At 43.9% G+C, this 20,360-nt stretch overlaps 1 protein-coding gene across 4 annotated transcripts in view; it reads right to left on the bottom strand.

The window, feature by feature from the left end:
• The window catches only part of HECW1 (HECT, C2 and WW domain containing E3 ubiquitin protein ligase 1), a 564,607-nt gene that overhangs the window by 288,784 nt on the left and 255,463 nt on the right, over positions 1 to 20,360 (bottom strand). For all 4 annotated transcript variants that reach the window (XM_073550028.1, XM_073550027.1, XM_073550030.1 and 1 more), the window contains one exon: positions 4,168 to 4,275. In XM_073550028.1, coding sequence (XP_073406129.1) covers positions 4,168 to 4,275 — 108 coding nt within the window. The remainder of the gene's footprint in view (positions 1 to 4,167; positions 4,276 to 20,360) is intronic.

The raw sequence follows: 20,360 nt of genomic DNA, 5'->3' as shown, positions 1-20,360 counted from the left end.
GCCGACCTGACACTGTCTGTAGGTTAGTGTGCACAATCCTGCTGACAGGTTCACTTTAAATAAACATATTGGCAATTCACTATGGATGTACTGTATATTTACAGTGAATGGTCCAGAAGTGGTTAATGGGTTTTCCGAGCTTGAGCTATATTTCTGTAGTCACTGTGAATGACTGCAGATTGGCGAATCCTGACAGTGTGTATTAAGAGAAGAGGATGAGAATCTGTTTGGCTGGATTTAAAATGGAAGCCAAAGCAAAAACTAGCCAGATATAAAAAGCACAGACAACATTAGAGACAGAGATCTGCTTTTTTGCAACACATGGTGCTCTTCTGACTTCAATTAAACTGTTTCGGGTAATTTAGTAACATGCTGCCATAACAAAACCCACTTTAAACCACAGAACACAAAGAAAGAAAGAAAGAGACTGCTACACTTTTACACCACTAAGGCCAAGCTTACACATTGCAGATATGTTGCATAATTGCGGTGCGACTTCCGCAACAAAAAATAACAGCAATTTACAGCGCAATACAAATCAATTTTTCAAAATCTCATGTGTCATGACTTGATTGTCTGGTGACCCAGGACCAGGGGCTCCTTCCCTGTCCCTAATGCTAGGGGTGACCTAGCTTGTCCTGTTCCCTGGGTTACTTCTGAAGGTGACGATGCCGGGACCACATACCTTGCCTTACCTCCTGTATCCGCCCTCCATCTGTACCCTTCAGCCACCTAGGGAAGAGGGGAGTAAGGCTGGTTTCACATTTGCGTTTTTTTGCGCTGGAAAAAAACGCATACGTGCGCATGCGTTTTTTCCCCTATATTTAACATGGGTGCGCATACCTGCGCGCTGGTAAGCGCACGTATGCGATGTTCGTGCGCTGCGTTTTTTTGGGGTGTGCGTTTGTATTTTACAGACGCAGCATGTTGCATTTTTTGGCCCTGCAAAAAAGCGCATGCGCACGTATGCGCACGTTTTGCGCTAAAAATGGCCATTATAGAATATGGATGCACATACATGCGCACTGGCATGCTCATGTATGCGTTTTTTTGCACATGCGTTTTTTTTTGTTAACCATGGAATTTAGGGGTTTGGGTTAGAGTTAGGGTAAGTTAAGGGGGTTTAGGGTTAGGGTTAGGGTCAGGGTCAGGGTTAGGGTTGGGGTTAGGGTCAGGGTTAGGGTTAAGTATGGTTTGGTTAAGGGTTAGGGTCAGGGTTAGGGTTAGGGTTAGGGTCAGGGTTAGGGTTAAGTATGGTTTGGTTAAGGGTTAGGGTCAGGGTTAGGGTTAAGTATGGTTTGGTTAAGGGTTAGGGTCAGGGTTAGGGTTAAGTATGGTTTGGTTAAGGGTTAGGGTCAGGGTTAGGGTTAGGGTTAGGGTCAGGGTTAGGGTTAGGGTCAGGGTTAGGGTTAGGGTTAGGGTTAGGGTCAGGGTTAAGGTCAGGGTTAGGGTTAGTTAGGGTTTAGGGTTTGGGTTAGGGTTAAGTATGGTTTGGTTAAGGGTTAGGGTCAGGGTTAGGGTTAGGGTCAGGGTTAGGGTTAGGGTTAGGGTCAGGGTTAGGGTTAGGGTTAGGGTTAGTTAGGGTTTAGGGTTTGGGTTAGGGTTAAGTATGGTTTGGTTAAGGGTTAGGGTCAGGGTTAGGGTTAGGGTCAGGGTTAGGGTTAGGGTTAGGGTTAGGGTCAGGGTTAGGGTTAGTAAAGTCATGGTTTGGGTTAGTGTGAGGGGCCACCTAATGTTGGAAAAAAACGCAAACGCGGTAAAAACGCACTAAAAACGCATACAAACGCATAAAAACGCTGCGTTTTTTTCATGCATGCTCATAAAAATGCTTGAAAAAAACGCAGCAGTTGTATGCTTTTGTATGCGTTTTTTCAATGCGTTTTTTTGCGGGAAAAACGCGCTGCAAAAAAAAGCAAGTGTGAAACTAGCCTAACACTGTACCGCAGTACACCAACCAGACGAACAAGGGCAACTGAAAATACCAGTTGTACCAATATTCACTCACATATAACACAGGAATGCACTGGGGAGTGAAGGACTGGGGAAAACCAAGGTAGGAGAAGGAAAGGGAATTATCACACATACAAACCCAAGCAACAGTCACTGATAAACCCACCCAGGTGTTAAAGGGATTTTCCAACCATAACCAAAGGAGGCTATAAATGAATATATTTCCCAAAAAGTAGAGGTACACTACTTAACACATTTATTAGCTACTCAAATAAAAAGCTGATTAAATTATATAGCTCTTCTACTACTAGGCTGGTGATGACCTATCCTGTGAAGATTTCAGCACAGCTTGGGGATCAGTTCACCACTGTGCAGTGAAAACAATGAGGAAGTCAAAGAACTAAATCAGAGCTCTTTGTGGGGGTCCTGGTAGTCAGACTTGCATTGATCAGAAGGTGATGACTTATACTAGACATATTCCATCATGCTTTGTAATTGAAAAACCCCGTAATCTACTAATGTGCAAAAAAGTGGAAATTAATGACATACTGAATGTCCATATGATCTCAGATATCGGAGTGTTAGGTGTCAGGTTTCTGCATCTGCTCTGCAGGAATCCAGAGCCTCACATTCTGCGGTCTCCTGCTGTCTATCTACCGCAGAGGAGATTACTTTGCAGCAGATCGCTCCAGAGACTAGGTCCCTCTGTTCTCCTAAATGGGCATGCTCACGAGATGACCTCCCATTGGAGATCGGGAGTCATGTGCCCAGGTCCTGCTCCAGATCTCATTGGTCCATCTCGGAGATCTGGAAGCTTCCGGAAGGTCCCGGCTATAAAAAGGGCGCATGACCGTTCGGCCATGCGCTAGTATAGACTCTTATTGCTATCTGTGTGAATGATGATGAATGCATGTGCCTGCGAATGACACATTAAGATCCCCTCCCTCTGATATTATGTGTGTGGATAGGGACTTAGTCAAAGAGTCAGCACCAGTCAGTGGCGCGCTACAGGCCACAGTTCACATATTACAGCACTAGCGTCCAACAGTGCGCCTCCTCTTGGGCATTGTCGTGTGGCGGCTGGGTCGGTCGCCGCGCTGCAGTCAGCAGCACCTGTTGGCGTCCGCGGTAGCGAAGCCGCACGCACGTTAGGTCTAGATGGACATTGACCCTGAGTCTTGGGTCTAGTCCTGTGACCGTATACCGTGTGTGCACACCGCTGAGACCTGTGAGGTCAACAGGCTCAGCATTTACATTTAAATTCTAAGCGTCTCTGTGGTGATAACAGAGTATGCTCGATGCACATCAGGTGACGTTCAACCCGTGTGCGAGATACTGCCATATTGTGCGTCTGCCATTATCTAGCAGCGGTGTAACACCTACTGCACGGTGGACCCCGGGCGGCGAACGTACTTATTATTATTTATTTATTAGTGCGTTCCGCCGTCCCTAACATCGGAGGAGATAATAACATACATAAAACTGATGCAACACCATGATGCTCATAAACACTGTTTCGTGAGAGATCCTCCAGGAGTAAGACGTTTCACTACTTTGACATCTTTCATTAGCAAATCAATTTGATAAAAATCTTGGAAAGTTTGGGCTCATTCAGACATTTCACATACAGTATGTGTTCAATCCATGTGTTTCACAGATAAAGTCTATGGGACTGTTCACATGCTCATGTTTTATCTGTTTTTAATCTAAATGATAGACCAAACTCGCCCATTCAATTCAATGGGTTCATGAAAAACAGATAGCACAGAGTTGCCATCCATCATCCGACAGGAGAAACTGCCACGATGATGCTAAAAACAGTCACAGAGCAAAAATCCATAAAACTCTGATTCAGCATTCTAATGACAAATGGTTTTGCACTTCTTGTGCAAAAAAAAAAATAGATGTCTGAATGAAGTCTTATAAAAACTCTTTAGGTATTCAAAAGATTTTTGGATAATTAAAAATCTTTAAATTCAGTTTACTCAAATGCAGTAATGAATAAAGAATGCATTATATACATTATCTCGCATCTTGTACTACCATGTGTAATAAAATCTGACAAATCTTTAGGTTCCAAATTACATAAAAAAAAGTAAAAAAAATGCATACACTGCTACTTTTTTGATCATTTTAATTTGAATTGTGAAGTCAAATTTAGATAATGTAATGTAAAACCCACCACAGACTGTGCTACACACATTAGTGTCTACTTACGTTCCACAAAGTATGAGCTGGCATCAATCTTCCAGATGATTTGTCCTCGGTGAGAGCCATTCACTCCACGGTTCTTATAATCCAAAAAGTTCTCTGACAACACTTCATCTGCAGAAAGTCAGAAAGTACAGTTAGCTATGGAGACAAAAAATCCATGCTGAAATGAAATACAGCTGTCCTAAGTTTTAGATAGCTGTCTCCATCAATAGTTGGAAATGTTTTAGGGCTGATAAGGCACGACTCTGTGCAATCACCTCCAGTGAGTTTATACATTAATTGGCCAGAAACCTTAAGCTAATAGTCAAAAAGAAGCATAAATGTCCATTTCAGCTACACAGTTCAAATATATGATCTATCCATTATACTCTTTAAATCCAAAACCATCCATATTTTGAAATAATCATCTACATTCCCCAGTAGAGGCTACATACTCACCTTCTGGCCAGTGATCCTCTTAATTATAAAAGCATCACTGCATGAGACATTGAAATTATTGCAAAATAATGGCTGAATTTTGTTCATTATGTGCATCCTTAGTTTCAGACTACCATAATTGGATTGCGAGCCAGACCAAAAAATAGTCTTAGGCAATAGTTTTGGGTCCTTTCTTTTACTTTCCATAGAAGTTAAAATCCAGTTCACCATTACAACAAAATCAACTTGAACATTGTTAAAGCAAAATGATTACCGAGTATCTTGAGAGTGCTCGAATAATATGTTCGAGTCCCCGCAACTTCATGTTTCGTGGCTGTTAGTCAGCTGCAACACATTAGGAGATTGCTTAACAAACAGGAAAATTCTGCAAGTGTTGAAGCTGAATAACAGCGAAACATGCACCCACGGGGACTCGAATATATTATTTGAGCACGCCCAAGATACTCGGAAAACACCCGAGCATGCTCGGATAACACCTTATCCAAGCACATTCGCTCATCATTACTGGCCACCTATAATGACTATTCAAATATACCTCAAGAACTTGCTGAATATTCTTACATAGTTCAAAGTTTGGCAGCTATAGAGAATCCTCAAACTGCTGCCACATCCACATGCCCGTATTTTTGGTCCATGTGCTGTCCATAATAAATCTCACAGTACTGGAACCAATGTTATTGAATAAGGCTGTACAGATGACTGTTTTTTTACATGGACCAAATATCTGAGTGAAAAAAATTGCAGCATGCACTAGTCTCTTCCGTATGTTGTATGAAACCTATTTAAATGTCCAAAAATCAAGAAAACAATTCGGCACTGCTGCTGCCACCTTCATATGTACTATAGTGCAGTACAATTTCACACACACACCAGGGCTGCACGCCAACTACCCATAGAACGGGTGCTCAATCCAAAGTAAAACATGCATAGCCACGTAATATAAAGAAGAACAAAAGGGATGGCACTCACCATTCTGAAGTAGTGAATTTATTATAGGATAAAAAGCATAGGCTCGGGAGAGATGTCTGAACTGTGCACAACGGCCGTTTCACGCCAACTGCGCTTCAACGGGTCCAGGACTTGTTGAAGCGCAGTTGGCGTGAAACGGCCATTGTCCACAGTTCAGACATCTCTCCCGAGCCTATGCTTTTTATCCTATAATAAATTCACTACTCCAGAACGGTGAGTGCCATCCCTTTTGTTCTTCTTTATGTTATGAAACCTATTTAAAGCAAACCTGTCAGCAGGATTTTGCAAAGTAAATTACAGACATTGTCATGTTGCCACTGTTAGAATGATTAAAATGATGCCTGGGGTGATAAAATTGGTCTTGTGGTTCTTGTGTAATCGGTGTTAGAAGTTTTCAGTTAATGAGATGCCCGTGCTCCAGGTAGGGACTGTAGGCAGAGTCTTATCTTCCTGCTCTAAGCCAGAGAAACCTAGGAAAGACCTGCCCACAGGCCACCTGAAGCACAAACATGTTCCTCATCATAGAGACAGAGAGACAGACTGTTTGTGCTTCGGGGGTGCCTGTGGGCAGGTCTTTCTTTGGTTTCTTTGGCCCAGAGCAGGAAGATAAGACTCTGCCTACAGTCCCGCCCTGGAGTATGAGAATCTCATTAACTGAAAACTTCTAACACTGATTACACAAGAACTACAAGATGGATTTCTTCACCCCAGGTATCATTTTGATCATCCACACAGAGACCTTGATGACCTCATTTGCCTTCCCAGCAATCTGTCCATCAGGAATCATTTATTTATTATCTATCCTAAGGATCTTGTTTATAGGACACCCCTTTAAGTTTTCCTCTTGGATTCAGTATTAAATTGTTCTGTAGTGTTGATGTAGATACTGAATATATGAGTCATATTTACAATATATACTATTTAATATCTGTATTTGATACAAACCCTAACAAGTATTACATGTATAGAAGTCATCTTATATAATTCTCTTCTTTGTTCACTACTTGTAATGAATGGTCATTTTTGGACGATTTTATTCCCATTTCATTTGATTTACTCTCTGCCAGCCATAATGAAACTAAACTAATCTATGTTGAGCTGAAGTTGCATGAAGATTGTTGAAAACTCATGTCTTATGTCCTTGACTGAACTCTCAGCCTTGAAATTAGTTTTAATTCCTTTAAAAGACTTCTAGAAAAGCAACCGCTCCCGCAAACCTTGTTAGTTGATCAGAGCAATATGTTCCAAGTGGCGCATCTGAATAAGCAGCTGAATTTCCGCACAGCAAATGTTTTTCTTTATTACTGTGATTAATGCAAATTATAGTATTTTTACTTTTGCAAATCAGACTAACATAATTAAAACAACATTAATTAACCTACATTATACTTATTAAGGCTCTAGGAAAAGTACTATAGAGAAAAAGATATGGAATAAATGCGAACTACGTCAACATCAGTGTGCAAAAGTATGCAATTACTACGGGCACTTACCCAACAAGGTATTAAAGGGATTTAGAGATTTAAACAATTGAGGGAGACATTACCAATGCAGGAAATGAAGGCATCTGATAAAAGCGATATCAACCAAGCATGTCACACTGATGACCTACCTTTACATAAGTCATCAATATGTGATTGATAGGGGGCTGACCAACGACACCAATCAGGGGTACAACAATCACCACTTCCAAATGGACAGCAAACCTCCATTTAAAGCCGGGTTGAGATGGCCGTAAGAAAACTCACATCTCCAAATTGTGGACGTGGCTCCCTCTGAGAGCAGCTTTGTGTGGTCATCTGAATATCAAATGCAGGAGACACCAGCCATTTATATTCACTATTCTTGTCCATAAATCTGCCCCAAATAGTACATTCTGCTATGGACACTCGCTATGAGAGAAAAATGGGTAATCTGAACAGCCAATTAACTAACAATGGTCAACCTCCTATCCGATCTAGGGCACCTGCAGACGAGCGTATCAAAAATCTTCCAAGTTTCATCCAGTAAACTCGGACAATTTCTTTCTAATTGTCATCAGATTTTCATCCATGTGCCATCCGTCTATCTGATTTTTGCATCTCTATGACATCTGTGTGTTATCCGTGTATGATCCGTTTTCATACAGCTTCATTAAAACATGTACATGATCACTTACAGTTTCCTAGGTTTTTAACAGAAATGTATCCGTAAAAATCGGATGCCACTTTGATTGTCTGTGTGGAATCTGTTTTTTTTTTTTAAATCACACACATACACTTGAATTGGTGAGTCTAATCAGAGACTCGGCTGAAAGTAGTGCATGCTGTCATTTAAAAAAAACAAACAACCTGTTACTAGTAGAGAGGTGGCAGCACTTACGTGCTCGTTCCTGTACTAAAAATGTTCATTTGCACAATCAAATCAAAAAGGTAGAGAAAACTATATAAGGCTTTTAGGCCACATTCACACATTCAGTATTTGGTCAGTATTCTACATCAGTATTTATAAACCAGAACCAGGAGAGTAGCAATCAGAGGAAAAGTATAATAGAAACACATCACCGCTTCTGTATTTTTCACCCAAACTGATGTAAAATACTCTCCAAATATTGAATATGTGGACATTACCTTCCTCTTGGAACATAGCTTTTTTCTTAAAATTTGATTGGCTTGCATTTCTATCTGGAATTCATGGGTTTTTTTGTAGGCAAAAAACAGTACTTGTTGTTTTACGGTCGGTAAATGCAGTAAAAAGTGCTTTTTGTGCACAATTGATGTATATTTTTAATACACAGCATGCTATCACAGTATGGCACTTTTTTAACTTATTTATTTTTTTACTATATCATTTTTATTGCAATTTTTTACATAATAACAATAACTTTAATAAATCCAACATACTGTATTAGATTGATCACATTTTCATCCGAGTAAACAAGAGTTTGGTCTATGACATACACTGTGTTCTAAATTATTATGCAAAAAATATTTCCTCATATTTTCTCTAAATTACCTATATGAATTGCAGTCATTGTTGTTTTCCAGTCATCTAATATTCTAGTATAATTGCAATGTTTTTGAACAAACTGCCTATGAAAACAGTATATTTTTTAAAATAATAAACACTCAAAATGCATGTTCCAAATTATTATGCACAGCAGAGTTTTCAACCTTTTTATTTTTATTTTGAACAAAAAAATGGTCAGTTGTGAAACTATAAGCATTATCAGCTTATTACAAAATGAGATCAGACACTTTTCAAGTCAAAACTTTATTCTAGGAGATGTTACATTTGCACATAGGACCCCTTGTTCGAAAGAAGCTTCTGAACTCTCTCGTCCATTGAATTTGTCAGTTTTTGGATGGTTTGTGCTTCAATTGTTTTGCATGTGGACAGAATACCCTCCCAGAGCTGTTGCTTAGATGTGAACTGCCTCCCGCCATCATAGACACTCCTTTTGATGATGCTCCATAGGTTCTCAATGGGGTTGAGGTCAGGGGAAGATGGTGGCCACACCATAAGTTTGTCCTCATCTATGCCCATAGCAGCCAGAGATGCAGATGTGTTATTTGCAGCATGAGAAGGTGCATTATCATGCATGAAAATGATCTTGCTGCGGCAAGCACGGTTCTTCCTCTTGAACCATGGCAGGAAGTGCTGTTTTAGAAACTCCACATAGAGTATGGAGTTCATCTTTACCCCTTCAGGGATCCTAAAGGAGCCAACAATCTCTCCCCCCATGATTCCAGCCCAAAACATTACTCCACCTCCTTCTTCTTGGCGCCTTAGCCGTGTTTTCATGGGGTGTCCATCATCCAGCCATCCTCCACTCCATCCATCTGGACCATCAAGCGTTGCACGGCACTCATCGGTGAACAAAACAGTTTGGAAGTCAGTCTTCATGTATCGTTTGGCCCACTGGAGCCGTTTCTGCTTGTGTGCAGTGGATAGAAGTGGTCGACAGGATGGCTTACGCACAGCTGCAAACCTCTGAAGGACCCTGCATCTTGTTGTTTGGGGGACGTTGGAGGCACCAGCAGCTTCAAAAACTTGTCTGCTACTATGACAAGGCATTTTTGCAGCGATATTGATGGGGTACTCATTGGGTAAAGAAAAATGGCACTGTCCCTGGGGCTGGAGCCTGCTGCACACCTTTCTACTTGCGGAGGTTGGCACCCTAGATTGACGAGAGATAGCACCCCCACTCGTACGTCGGCTGTCCCTAGATTCCTCAAGGAAGCCCTATACTAAGACGCATAAGTAGTAAATGACCAGGATAGATCATCAAGATGTTGTTGCCAGAAGACGTTGCCAGAAACTACCATCTATCTATTGAGCAGGACTCAGAAGAATGAAATGCCATTTCACTTTTGGTGCACAGATTTTCTTGGAATAGGCTATGGCTACCATTTGCAGAGACCCTTAGAAACCACGTTCCCATGATTAACGTTTGGTGAGTGTTTCATGTTGCAGATTTTATTCACCATTTTTGCATTTATTAAGTAAATTAAGTTACTTGTGGGTTTTTTCATTATGTTTTTGAGTGAGTTTTTTACGCTGCTGTTTGTGTCTCTTTTTGGTATGTCATATTTTAAATAAAACTGCTTTGTTTCTGATATTTCCTGATGTTTAGCTATGACAAAGCTTTATTGGTACAGTCATGTACGGATTACATTCATTTTTGATACGTTTCCATATGGCCACAACGCAGTGCTCATAGCAGTCCGGCAATGACAACCACAAGGGTCTCCTGTAGACCCCGGGTTCTCCTGCCAATCCATCGGCAACCCACGCTCATGTGACACGGCGATGATAGGCAGGGTTTGTGATGCGCTTTTGGCATGAAATCAGCTGATATGTGCCGGGAAACATGTGTGCTCAACGTCGGAGCCCACAAGGAGTGCAGGGACAACACCTATTACATACCTATACATCATAGGTCGTGAAGGGGTTAATAATTTTTTTATGTCTTGTTACTATTGCACACTAAAAACAAAGTTTTAACAACATCTGTTTTTTGTTCCAATATTCAGAGAGCTATATCTTTTTTGTTTTTCTGATAAAAGAATTGTGGGGGGCTTGTTTTTTGTAAGATTGGTTGAAGTTTTTATTCGTACCATCTTGGGGTACATAATATTTTTGATTGCTCTTTATTCATATTCTTTGAATGCTGAATGGACAAAACCCAGTTATTTAGGAATAGTTTTCATTTATTTTTTGCACTTCAGTGTGATAAAAGTGACAATACAGAGTTCTTCTTTGGATCAATATGATTATATAGATTCCAGATTTATACAGGTTTATTCATTCTTTACTACTTCTGCACACTATTTTTTGATGATAGAGTCATATATGAGCTTTTTTTGTTGCACAAGATACTGTTTTAGTGATATTGGGGTTTTTTTACCATGTTTTATGGTGGAAAAGCCACATTTTTGAGTTTCTACTTTTTTTTTCGGTGTTGACTGTACGAGAAAAAATATTATAAATTTTATAGTTCAGGGCATTCCAGACTCGGTGATACCAGTTATGTATTTTTTATTTATTTTTTAATTTACGCAAAAGTTGCATTTTTAGTGACAAAAGTTTTTCGCTATTTTTTATGTCCTTTTTTGTGTGTGTTTTTTACCACACACGGCAACTATTGAGACCCATGATTGTGATAGGGTTAATGCCCTGACCCTCTATTACCCATCTGGATACAGCAGTCGCAATTGACGAAAAACGATTGCTGAAGGGTGTCAGCTATGATATACAGCTGACAACTGCTACTTTTCCGCTATATGCATATTTGTGACAGGGTCACTGGCGCTGTATGTGATGAGAGATACGTGTCACAAAGGTTATTATCTTGCATGATGAGAAAGCCATGAGTTTTCCTCCAGCATGATAGGAGCTGAAAGTAAGTAATTCCTAGGGGCAGTTTCACACGTCCAGATAATTCCGGTACCGGAAAAACCGGTACCGGAGCTATCCGTGTCCGTGTGTCCGTGTGCATACGGAGGTCATCCGTGTGACATCCGTGTGCTATCCGTATGTCCGTGTGTACCATCCGTGTGCTGTCCGTATGCTGTCCGTGCGTCCGTGTTTCTGAAAAATTATTTTTAATGTTAACCCTTTGACTTTTAAAAATGCACACGGATCGCACACGGACAGCATCCGTGTGCGGTACGTGTTTACACGGACCCATTGACTTGTATGGGTCCGTGTGATCCGTGCTGTTGCACAAAAACGGACATGTCAGCGTGCTTTGCCCACGGACACAAGGTCCATGAAAACACGCTGACATCTGCATAGACACATTTCTGAGAATGTGTCTACGTGTGTCAGTGTCTCCGGTACGTGAGAAAACTGTCATGTGAGTAGGTAAGAGACTGGTGGGACACCTACTCACCATATCTCCACCTCAAGGGTGTGGCTGGTAGGTTAAATGTCCAGCTAAGATTTTAATTTGTGTCTGTGTTGTTTGGAGGAGAGGAAACCCCCATACTGAAGCTCCCGTGAGAGCTGCCATAAGAGTTGTCCCAGAGGTACTGGGCAGGACTGTATATGAACTTTTTGTTTTGATTCGAGCCAGACAGGCTGTTTTTCTGTTACCTATTTGGATTTGTGGTTTATGATGCAATGAACCACCTAGAGAATTTAACCACACATGTGCCTGTGTCTACCTCGAGGAGCCGCTAAGTGGACCCACCTTCCACAATATATATATATATATATATAAATATATATATTTCTTCACTATATATACTGTATATAACTTCTTGGATGCCTGATGACTAGAGATGAGCGACTTTGCCTTTTTTCGGGTCGAGTCGGCTTTCATGAAACCCGACTTTCTCAAAAGTCGGGTCGAACGAAATCGTCCGATTATCGTGAAAAGTCGAAGGCCGACTGAAACACGAAACCCAATGCAAGTCAATGAGGAAGAAAAATCGGCAGTGAGTGGAGGACAGGAAACACACCTACAGTGCCCATTTTAATGCCAAAAACATCAATTCTAATTACCATATTTTTCGGACTATAAGACGCACCGGACCATAAGACGCACCCCAATTTTCAGTAGGAAAATAGGGAAAAAAAAATAATGTGTCAAATGGGGGTCCGTCTTACAGTCCGAATTCAGCTTACCTGGGAAGGGATCCGGCACAGGTGGAGAAGTAGTCACAGGGGTCATTCAGTGGTCCAGGCTCGTGCGGTGGCGGCTTTGTGCTGGGGCAGGTTGGTTGTGCTGGGGCAGCTGTGCTGGGGTAGGGGCAGATGTGCTGGGCAGCTGTGCTTGGGCAGGGGCAGCTGTGCTTGGGCAGGGGCAGCAGTGCTGAGGCAGGGGCAGCAGTGTTGGGGCTGGGGCAGCTGTGCTGAGGCAGGGGCAGCTGTGCTGGGGCACCAGTGCTGGGGCAGCTGTGCTGGGGCAGGGGCAGCTGTGCTAGGGCAGCTGTGCTGGGGCAGGGGTAGCAGTGCTGGGGCAGGGGCAGCTGTGCTGGGGCAGGGGCAGCAGTGCTGGGGCAGGGGCAACTGTGCTGGGGCAGGTGGGCTCTGCGGTGGTGGCATCTGTGCTGGGGCAGCTATGCTGGGGCTGGGGCAGGTGGGCTCTGCGGTGGTGGCAGCGGGCGGCGCTCTGCGGTGCGGTGGTGGCAGCGGGCTGTGCTCCGGTGCAGGGGCCGCGGCTCCGCCGGCATTTCTTCGCAGCCCGGAGGCCCCCGCAGTTCCTTTGCTGGCCGCCGCCATGTTGCGGTGGCCTCCAGGAGCATGGACGCTGGAAAGATGGCCGCCGGTCCGGGGACGACGCATGCGCGGGATCAGATCTCGTCCCGAGATCTTGGGGGACGAGATTCAAATCTCGGCAACGAGATCTCGTCCCCCGAGATCTCGGGAAGAGATCTGAAGCTGCGCATGCACCGTCCCCGGACCGGCGGCCATCTTCCCGGCGTCCATGCTCCCGGAGGCCACCGCAACATGGTGTCGGCCAGCAAGGGAACTGCGGGGGCCTCCGGGCTGCGAAGAAATGCCGGCGGAGCCGCGGCCCCTGCACCGGAGCACAGCCCGCTGCCACCACCGCACCGCAGAGCGCTGCCCGCTGCCACCACCGCACCGCAGAGCCCCGCCCGCTGCCACCAGCCACCAGGTTAGACCATGTATTGCGACCATAAGACGCACCCCCCACTTTCCCCCAAAATTTTTTGGGAAAAAAGTGCGTCTTATGGTCGGAAAAATACGGTATTTAAGCTTGTCAACCTTAATTTACTTTATAATAATAGTTAGGCATTGAAAACTGGGGGTTATTTGGCTAAAGTTGTGGGGGGGTAGGGCTGGCTCCAGATTTTCGTGGGCCCAGGGCTAAAGAGTGTCAATGGGCTCCTTTAACACATGCCACAATTCATGATCCTCTGATAAGGCAGAGAAATAGCGGTATAGTACAATGAAAAATACTTCACTTCTTACATCTCGACTAAATACCCTGTATTTGTTGTCATCTTTTTACCAGCACTTGCTGATTACTTTCATATTTTTTACTGCAGGGTATTTTTTGCACATTAGTCATTCTGTATTTTCTTTTTGTGTTTCAGCCAGTGGGTGGTGTGAACACTGTCCGACCGACTTGTTCACATTTGTGCATGTCACGTGTTTTTAATCCATTTTTTCCTTGCTTATGCATGGTTTGAGAGACCCCCACCCCTCTCTTGTGTGACATGCACATAAAGAGCCGTCTTACACCGCGTGCCCATACTAGGAAGCGCCTGTCCGAATCCTGTTCATTTAAACACTGTTCATATGTTCAGGTTTTAAATACATTAGATAGGGACTGCTCCAATAAGGGTTACCTTGACGAGGTGGAGTGGCTTGGTATACACTTTTTTGCAAAAAAAGTATCGACTAAATACCCTGTATTTGTTGTCATCTTTTTACCAGCACTTGCTGATTACTGTCATATTTTTTACTGCAGGGTATTTTTTGCACATTAGTCACTCTATGTTTTCTTTTTGTGTTTCAGTCAGTGGGTAGTGTGAACACTGTCCGACCGACTTGTTCACATTTGTGCATGTCACATGTGTTTTTAATCCATTTTTTCCTTGCTTATGCATGGTTTGAGAGACCCCACCCCTCTCTTGTGTGACATGCACATAAAGAGCCGTCTTACACCGCGTGCCCATACTAGGAAGCACCTGTCTGAATCTTGTTCATTTAGACACTGTTCATATGTTAAGGTTTTAAATACATTAGATAGGGACTGCTCCAATAAGGGTTACCTTGAAGAGGTGGAGTGGCTTGGTATACACTTTTTTGCAAAAAAAGTATTGACTAAATACCCTGTATTTGTTGTCATCTTTTTACCAGAACTTGCTGATTACTGTCATATTTTTTACTGCAGGGTATTTTTCGCACATTAGTCATTCTGTGTTTTCTTTTTGTGTTTCTTACATCTCATGACTGATATCCATTTTAAATTCTCCAATAGCTCCAAAAACGGACAGTATATTACTCCATACAGTATTATGGCCACCGCATAGTGCGCTATACAGAGTAATGAGGCCCATATATTTCTCCATACAGAATCATTGGTCCCATATAATGTTTGAAACAGTATATTAGGAGATCCACATAATGCTACAGTATATGTTGGTCCCCATGGATGAAGCGCCACTATGTTATGGGCCCAAATAATGCTTCATATATAATGGGCTCCATTTATAATGCTGCAGTGCATAATGGGCCCTGTAAATGCTGCTCCAGTGACTGAAGTCCAGCTTTGGAATGCTCCCGTGTATGGTGGGCCTCATATATCATTCTCCAGAGTATAGTGCTCCCCAAAAATAGCTGTCCCAACATTGAAAACAATAAGTCTTCTCGATAGGGAATCCCTGTACTAGTCTGGACTCCTCCTCGTCCCCATCTTCCATCTCACTGCACTTGGACAGTTTAGGCAGAGGGCATACAGACGTGATGTCATCGCGCTCTCTGACCAGAATGTCACTGTCAGGAAACGCGGAAGACGTCACGGCGGTGGAGCAGGGGGAGGTAAGTATTTCAACTTTGCAAGTGCTGTGATCCTGAGCAAGCAGGGGGGGCCCACTCGTTGGCGACGGCACTGGCACAGGGCCCCTCACAGTACGCCGGTGTGTCTGACGGCGGGTGTGCACCCCCACCGTCAGAGACACTTGATTCTACTATGAGGGACCTTGTGCCAGTGCCGTTGCCAAACAGTGTGCTCACCCTCCTGTCCAGGGCAATGGCACTTGCACGGGGGCGTGTGCCAGGTGTTGACCCCGGCCCTGTGGGGGGAGGCAGCCCAGTTAGGGAGGTGGAAAAATTGGCATATGTTGATGTTGGACATTCAGCAGCTGCAAATGGAGTAATTGGAGAAGTCCGCGGAAGAGGAGGACAAAAGCAAGCCATTTTTCTGGCAACCTACGTGTCAGCAGGGAAGGGTGGGACAAAATCCTTTGAAACCCATGCATGGTTCATTTTAATGAAGGTTAGATCATCAACATTTTGGGTCGACAGACGGGTCCTTTTTTCTGTCAGGATTGATCCAGCAGCACTGAAGACTCAGATAACACACTAGCAGCAGGGCAAGCGAGCTCCTGTAAGGCATATTGTGCCAATTCAGGCCAGGTGTCAAGATTACTGGCCCAATAGTCAAAGGGGAATGACCGGTGAGGGAGAACATCGATATGGGAGAAGTAGTTTGTTACCTTAGTTGACAACTGCTGTCTCCTGTCACTTTTGATCGATGCAGTATTACCAGTTGTGTGAGCGGTACTTGAAAAATCAGTCCACAACATGGTCATGAAACCCCTGTGTCCAATGCTACTTCGGCTGTGTGCACCACGAACACCTCTTTCATGTTGCCACCTACGGCTTGTTGGAAAAACATCACCGTCGCTGTGTGCTGGGAATGCCTCAAACAAACGGTTTACCAGAGTTGCTTGTTTGTTAGTCAATATTAGCTCTAGGTTCTCCTGTGGCATGATGTCTTGGAATTTGCCTTTATAGCATGGATCCAGGATGCTGGCCAACCAGTAGTCGTCATCGTTCATCATTTTGGCAATGCGAGGGTCCGTTTTTAGGATCTGCAAGGCATAATCAGACATGTGGGCCAATGTTCCAGGTGTCAGTGATGCACTGCGAGTGCTGGATGGAGGAGCACTTTCTGGCAAATCCACATCCATCCAGTCACGCACAAACCCTGTACCTGACCTTGCCACGCCAACATTTTTTCTTGCCCCCTGAGAAGCATCCTCCTCCCCAAAATAATCATCCCCATCATCCTCCTCCTCCTCTTCTTACTCCACCTCGTCCACGAGACTTCCCTGACCAGAAAATGGCTGACTGTCATCAAGGCTTCACTCCTCCTCTTCCTCCTCGGCTGCAGACGCCTGCTCCTTAATGTGCGGCAAAGTTTGCATGAGCAGACGCATAAGTGGGATGCTCATGCTTATGATGGCGTCGTCTGCGCTTACCAGCCGTGTGCATTCTTAAAACACTGAAGGACTTTACAGAAGTCTTTCGGCATCGACCACTGCACACCAGACAACTCCATGTCTGCCTGCAAACTGCCTGCCCGTGTATCCTCCCACAAATGAATTACAGCCTGCCTATGTTCGCACAGCCTCTGAACCATGTGCAGGGTGGAGTTCCACCTTGTTGCAACATCAATAATTAGGCGGTGCTTGGGAAGGTGGTGCAATCGCTGCAGCTTCTGCATACGACTGGAGTGTACGGGCGACCGGCCGATGTGCGAGCACAGTCTTCGCACCTTAAGGAGCAGGGGTGTTAACTCCGGATAATTATTGAGGAAGCAATGCACCACCAGGTTCAAGGTGTGAGCCAGGCAAGGTATGTTTCTGAGTTTTGAAAGGGCTATGGCTGCCACAAAATTCCGGCCATTATCACTAACTACCTTGCCTGCCTCAAGATGTAGACTGCCCAGCCATGACTCAGTTTGTCACTCCAAGTAGTCGGCCAGTACCTCCGCGGTGTGTCTGTTGTCACCCAAACACATCATCTTCAACACAGCCTGCTGACGCTTACCACTAGCTGTTCAATAGTGGGACACCTCGTGTGCAACACTGGCAGCTGCAGATGGAGTGCTCGTGCGACTGCGCTCTGTGGACGAGCTTTCGCTTCTGGAGGAGGAGGGTCGAACGCCTACAGCCAACTGTTTCCTATACCATGGGATAGACAGCACTGTCCCACCGCCACTGTCCCCTGTGGACCCTGCATCCACCACATTAACCCAGTACGCAGTGATGGACACGTAACGGCCCTGGCCATGCCTACTGGAGCATGCATCTGTTGTGAGGTGCACCTTTTCACTCACTGATTGCTTGAGTGCATGGACAATGCGGTCTTTCACATGCACGTGGAGGGCTGGGATGGCTTTTCGCGAAAAGAAGTGCCGACTGGGTAGGTCATAGTGTGGTACTGCATAGACCATGAGCTCATGGAAAGCTTTGCTTTCAACCAACTGGTAGGGCATCATCTCTAACGAGATTAGTTTAGCAATGTGGGAATTCAAAGCCAGTGTACGCGGATGAGAGGATGAGTACTTTCTTGTCCTACTCAGAGTCTCTGGTAGGGTGAGCTGGACTTGAGAGCTGCATATGGTGGAACTAGCGGTGGACATGGCGGACTGAGAGAGGGTTGGTGATGGTGATGGTGGTGTTGCTGATGGCCTAGATTCAGTCTTTCATAGCAATAACATTGTGATTCCATGACTGCTTTGCCCTTGCGACGACACCTCGACATTTGCTGCTGGTGGTGTGCTAACCGGTGGGCTTACAGTGGGGGAAATGATGTAGCGTTGCTAACTACCTTCATTCGGAGCAGGTGCGCATGTGGTACGTGAGGTTTGGTAGTCCGTACATGCTTGCAAGTGCATGGTGGTGAAATGTCTAAGCATGCAACTGGTATTCAAATTTCTCAGATTTTTCCCTTGGATAAAGGTGGATGGTGAATGACAAGGTGGAGGGTGTCTATAGGATTGGTGAGATTTTGAATCTCACTATAGATTTGAGGACGCAGAACTATTGTCTCTGGCACAGTAAGAGATTACACCTCAATGTAACAGACTGAAATTGGATGGTGTATGACAAGGTGCAGGGTGTCTATAGGATTGGTGAGATTTTGAATCTCACTATAGATTGGAGGACACAGAACTATTGTCTCTGGCCCAGTAGAGATTACACCTCAATGTAACAGGCTGAAATTGGATGGTGTATGGCAGGGTGGAAGGTGTCTATAGGAATGGTGAGATTTTGGATCTCACTAGAGATTTGAGGACCCTGACAATGATGCTCTCAGTCCAAGTATGGACGCAGGCAGCCTAATAAGCAGGACTGCTGCACAGTGCACACACAAAAGGGTGGGAATATGAACCCTTGGTAACTGTGCAGAAAAGAGGAAGAAAAGTATTTTTGCTTTTAAAAAAGCAGTTTGCACAGCAGTGTGCAAACAGCAATGCAGCTATCAGGGAGCCTTATAAGGCAGCCTAATAACCAACAGAGCTGAAGCACAAAAATAGAGCCTCCCCTGTCACTGCACATAAAGTGTTGTGTTGTAAGTGGAAATTGCTAACAGCAGAAGCAGTTTTTTGGTTCTTCTTCCCTGCCTAACGCTCTCCCTACAGAATCAGCAGCAGCAGCTCTCCCTATGCTAAGGTCGCCATAAGTAAGATGGCGGTCGGTGTTCACGCCCTTTTATAGCCCGTGACGCCACACAAAGCCAGCCAATCACTTGCATGCCCTTCTCAAAGATGGTGGTGACCGATGCCTATGTCATCGCGTTGCCCACAGTGTGCTTCCTCCATCATTGGCTGAAAAAGGGCGCTGGAAGCATCTTTTGAAACGCGACTTTGGCACTCTGGTCGCCGACCTCGTGGCCGACCTCACGCTATGGTCGGGTTTCGTTTCATGAAACCCGACTTCAGCGAAAGTCGGCGACTTTTGAATATGACCGACCCGTTTCGCTCAACTCTACTGATGACCCTTAGAAGGAGTGAGCAGTTGTATAGCAATAAGACAACAATGTACTGTATATGCAACAAAGCTCATCACGCTATACTTTTTGGAGATAATTTGCAAAAACTGTCCAACAGCTGTTAACCACTTAGATACCACTTCAATATCTGACAGCAGCATTTAAATGGCACGTTCCCTGATGCTCGCATGCACTGGCTCCTATCGGCACACTGCACCAATAAGATTACCATGGCAGATGGCCATAGTCACAGACATTCTGGTACTCCTTTGAAGCTGAGCCACATGCTGTGCTCGAAAAGAGACCATTATTTTTCACTATACTTTATACTGGAAAACTGTGATATTGCAGTATTTAGTATAAGTGATCCAACGATAACAAGTTCAAATCACCTAAGGGTACCAAAAAATAACACATTATTTTAAAAAAAAAATATTTTTTAAAAAATTAAAAATATAAAAATTCTAATTACCACACCTCTTTCAGCCATTAAAAATAAATGCATACTTTATATCACCATTTCCTTAAAAGTCTGGCCAGAATAACATTTTTTAATCACCACTTTTCACTATAAAAATGCAATAAAAAGTGATCAACATGTCATATGTACCCCAAACAGGTATCTATAAAACACTCAGCATGCCATCAGAACCATGGAGAAATAAAAATGAAACGGATCGAACTTCTGATTTTTTTTTTTTCTGTGGCAATTTCTACCACTAAATGAATGCTGTACTTGGAATATTTTTCCTAATTTTCAGTATATTTAGTGTTACAACTAGAGATGAGCGACTTTGTCTTTTTTAGGGTCGAGTCGGGTTTCATGA

Source organism: Dendrobates tinctorius, unplaced genomic scaffold, assembly GCF_039654945.1.
Source record: "Dendrobates tinctorius isolate UK_male_01 unplaced genomic scaffold, ASM3965494v1 ptg000162l, whole genome shotgun sequence".
Taxonomy (NCBI): Eukaryota; Metazoa; Chordata; class Amphibia; order Anura; family Dendrobatidae; genus Dendrobates; species Dendrobates tinctorius.
The sequence above is the reverse complement of the archived record's forward strand: the minus strand, read 5'-3'. Positions and strand labels throughout refer to the sequence as shown.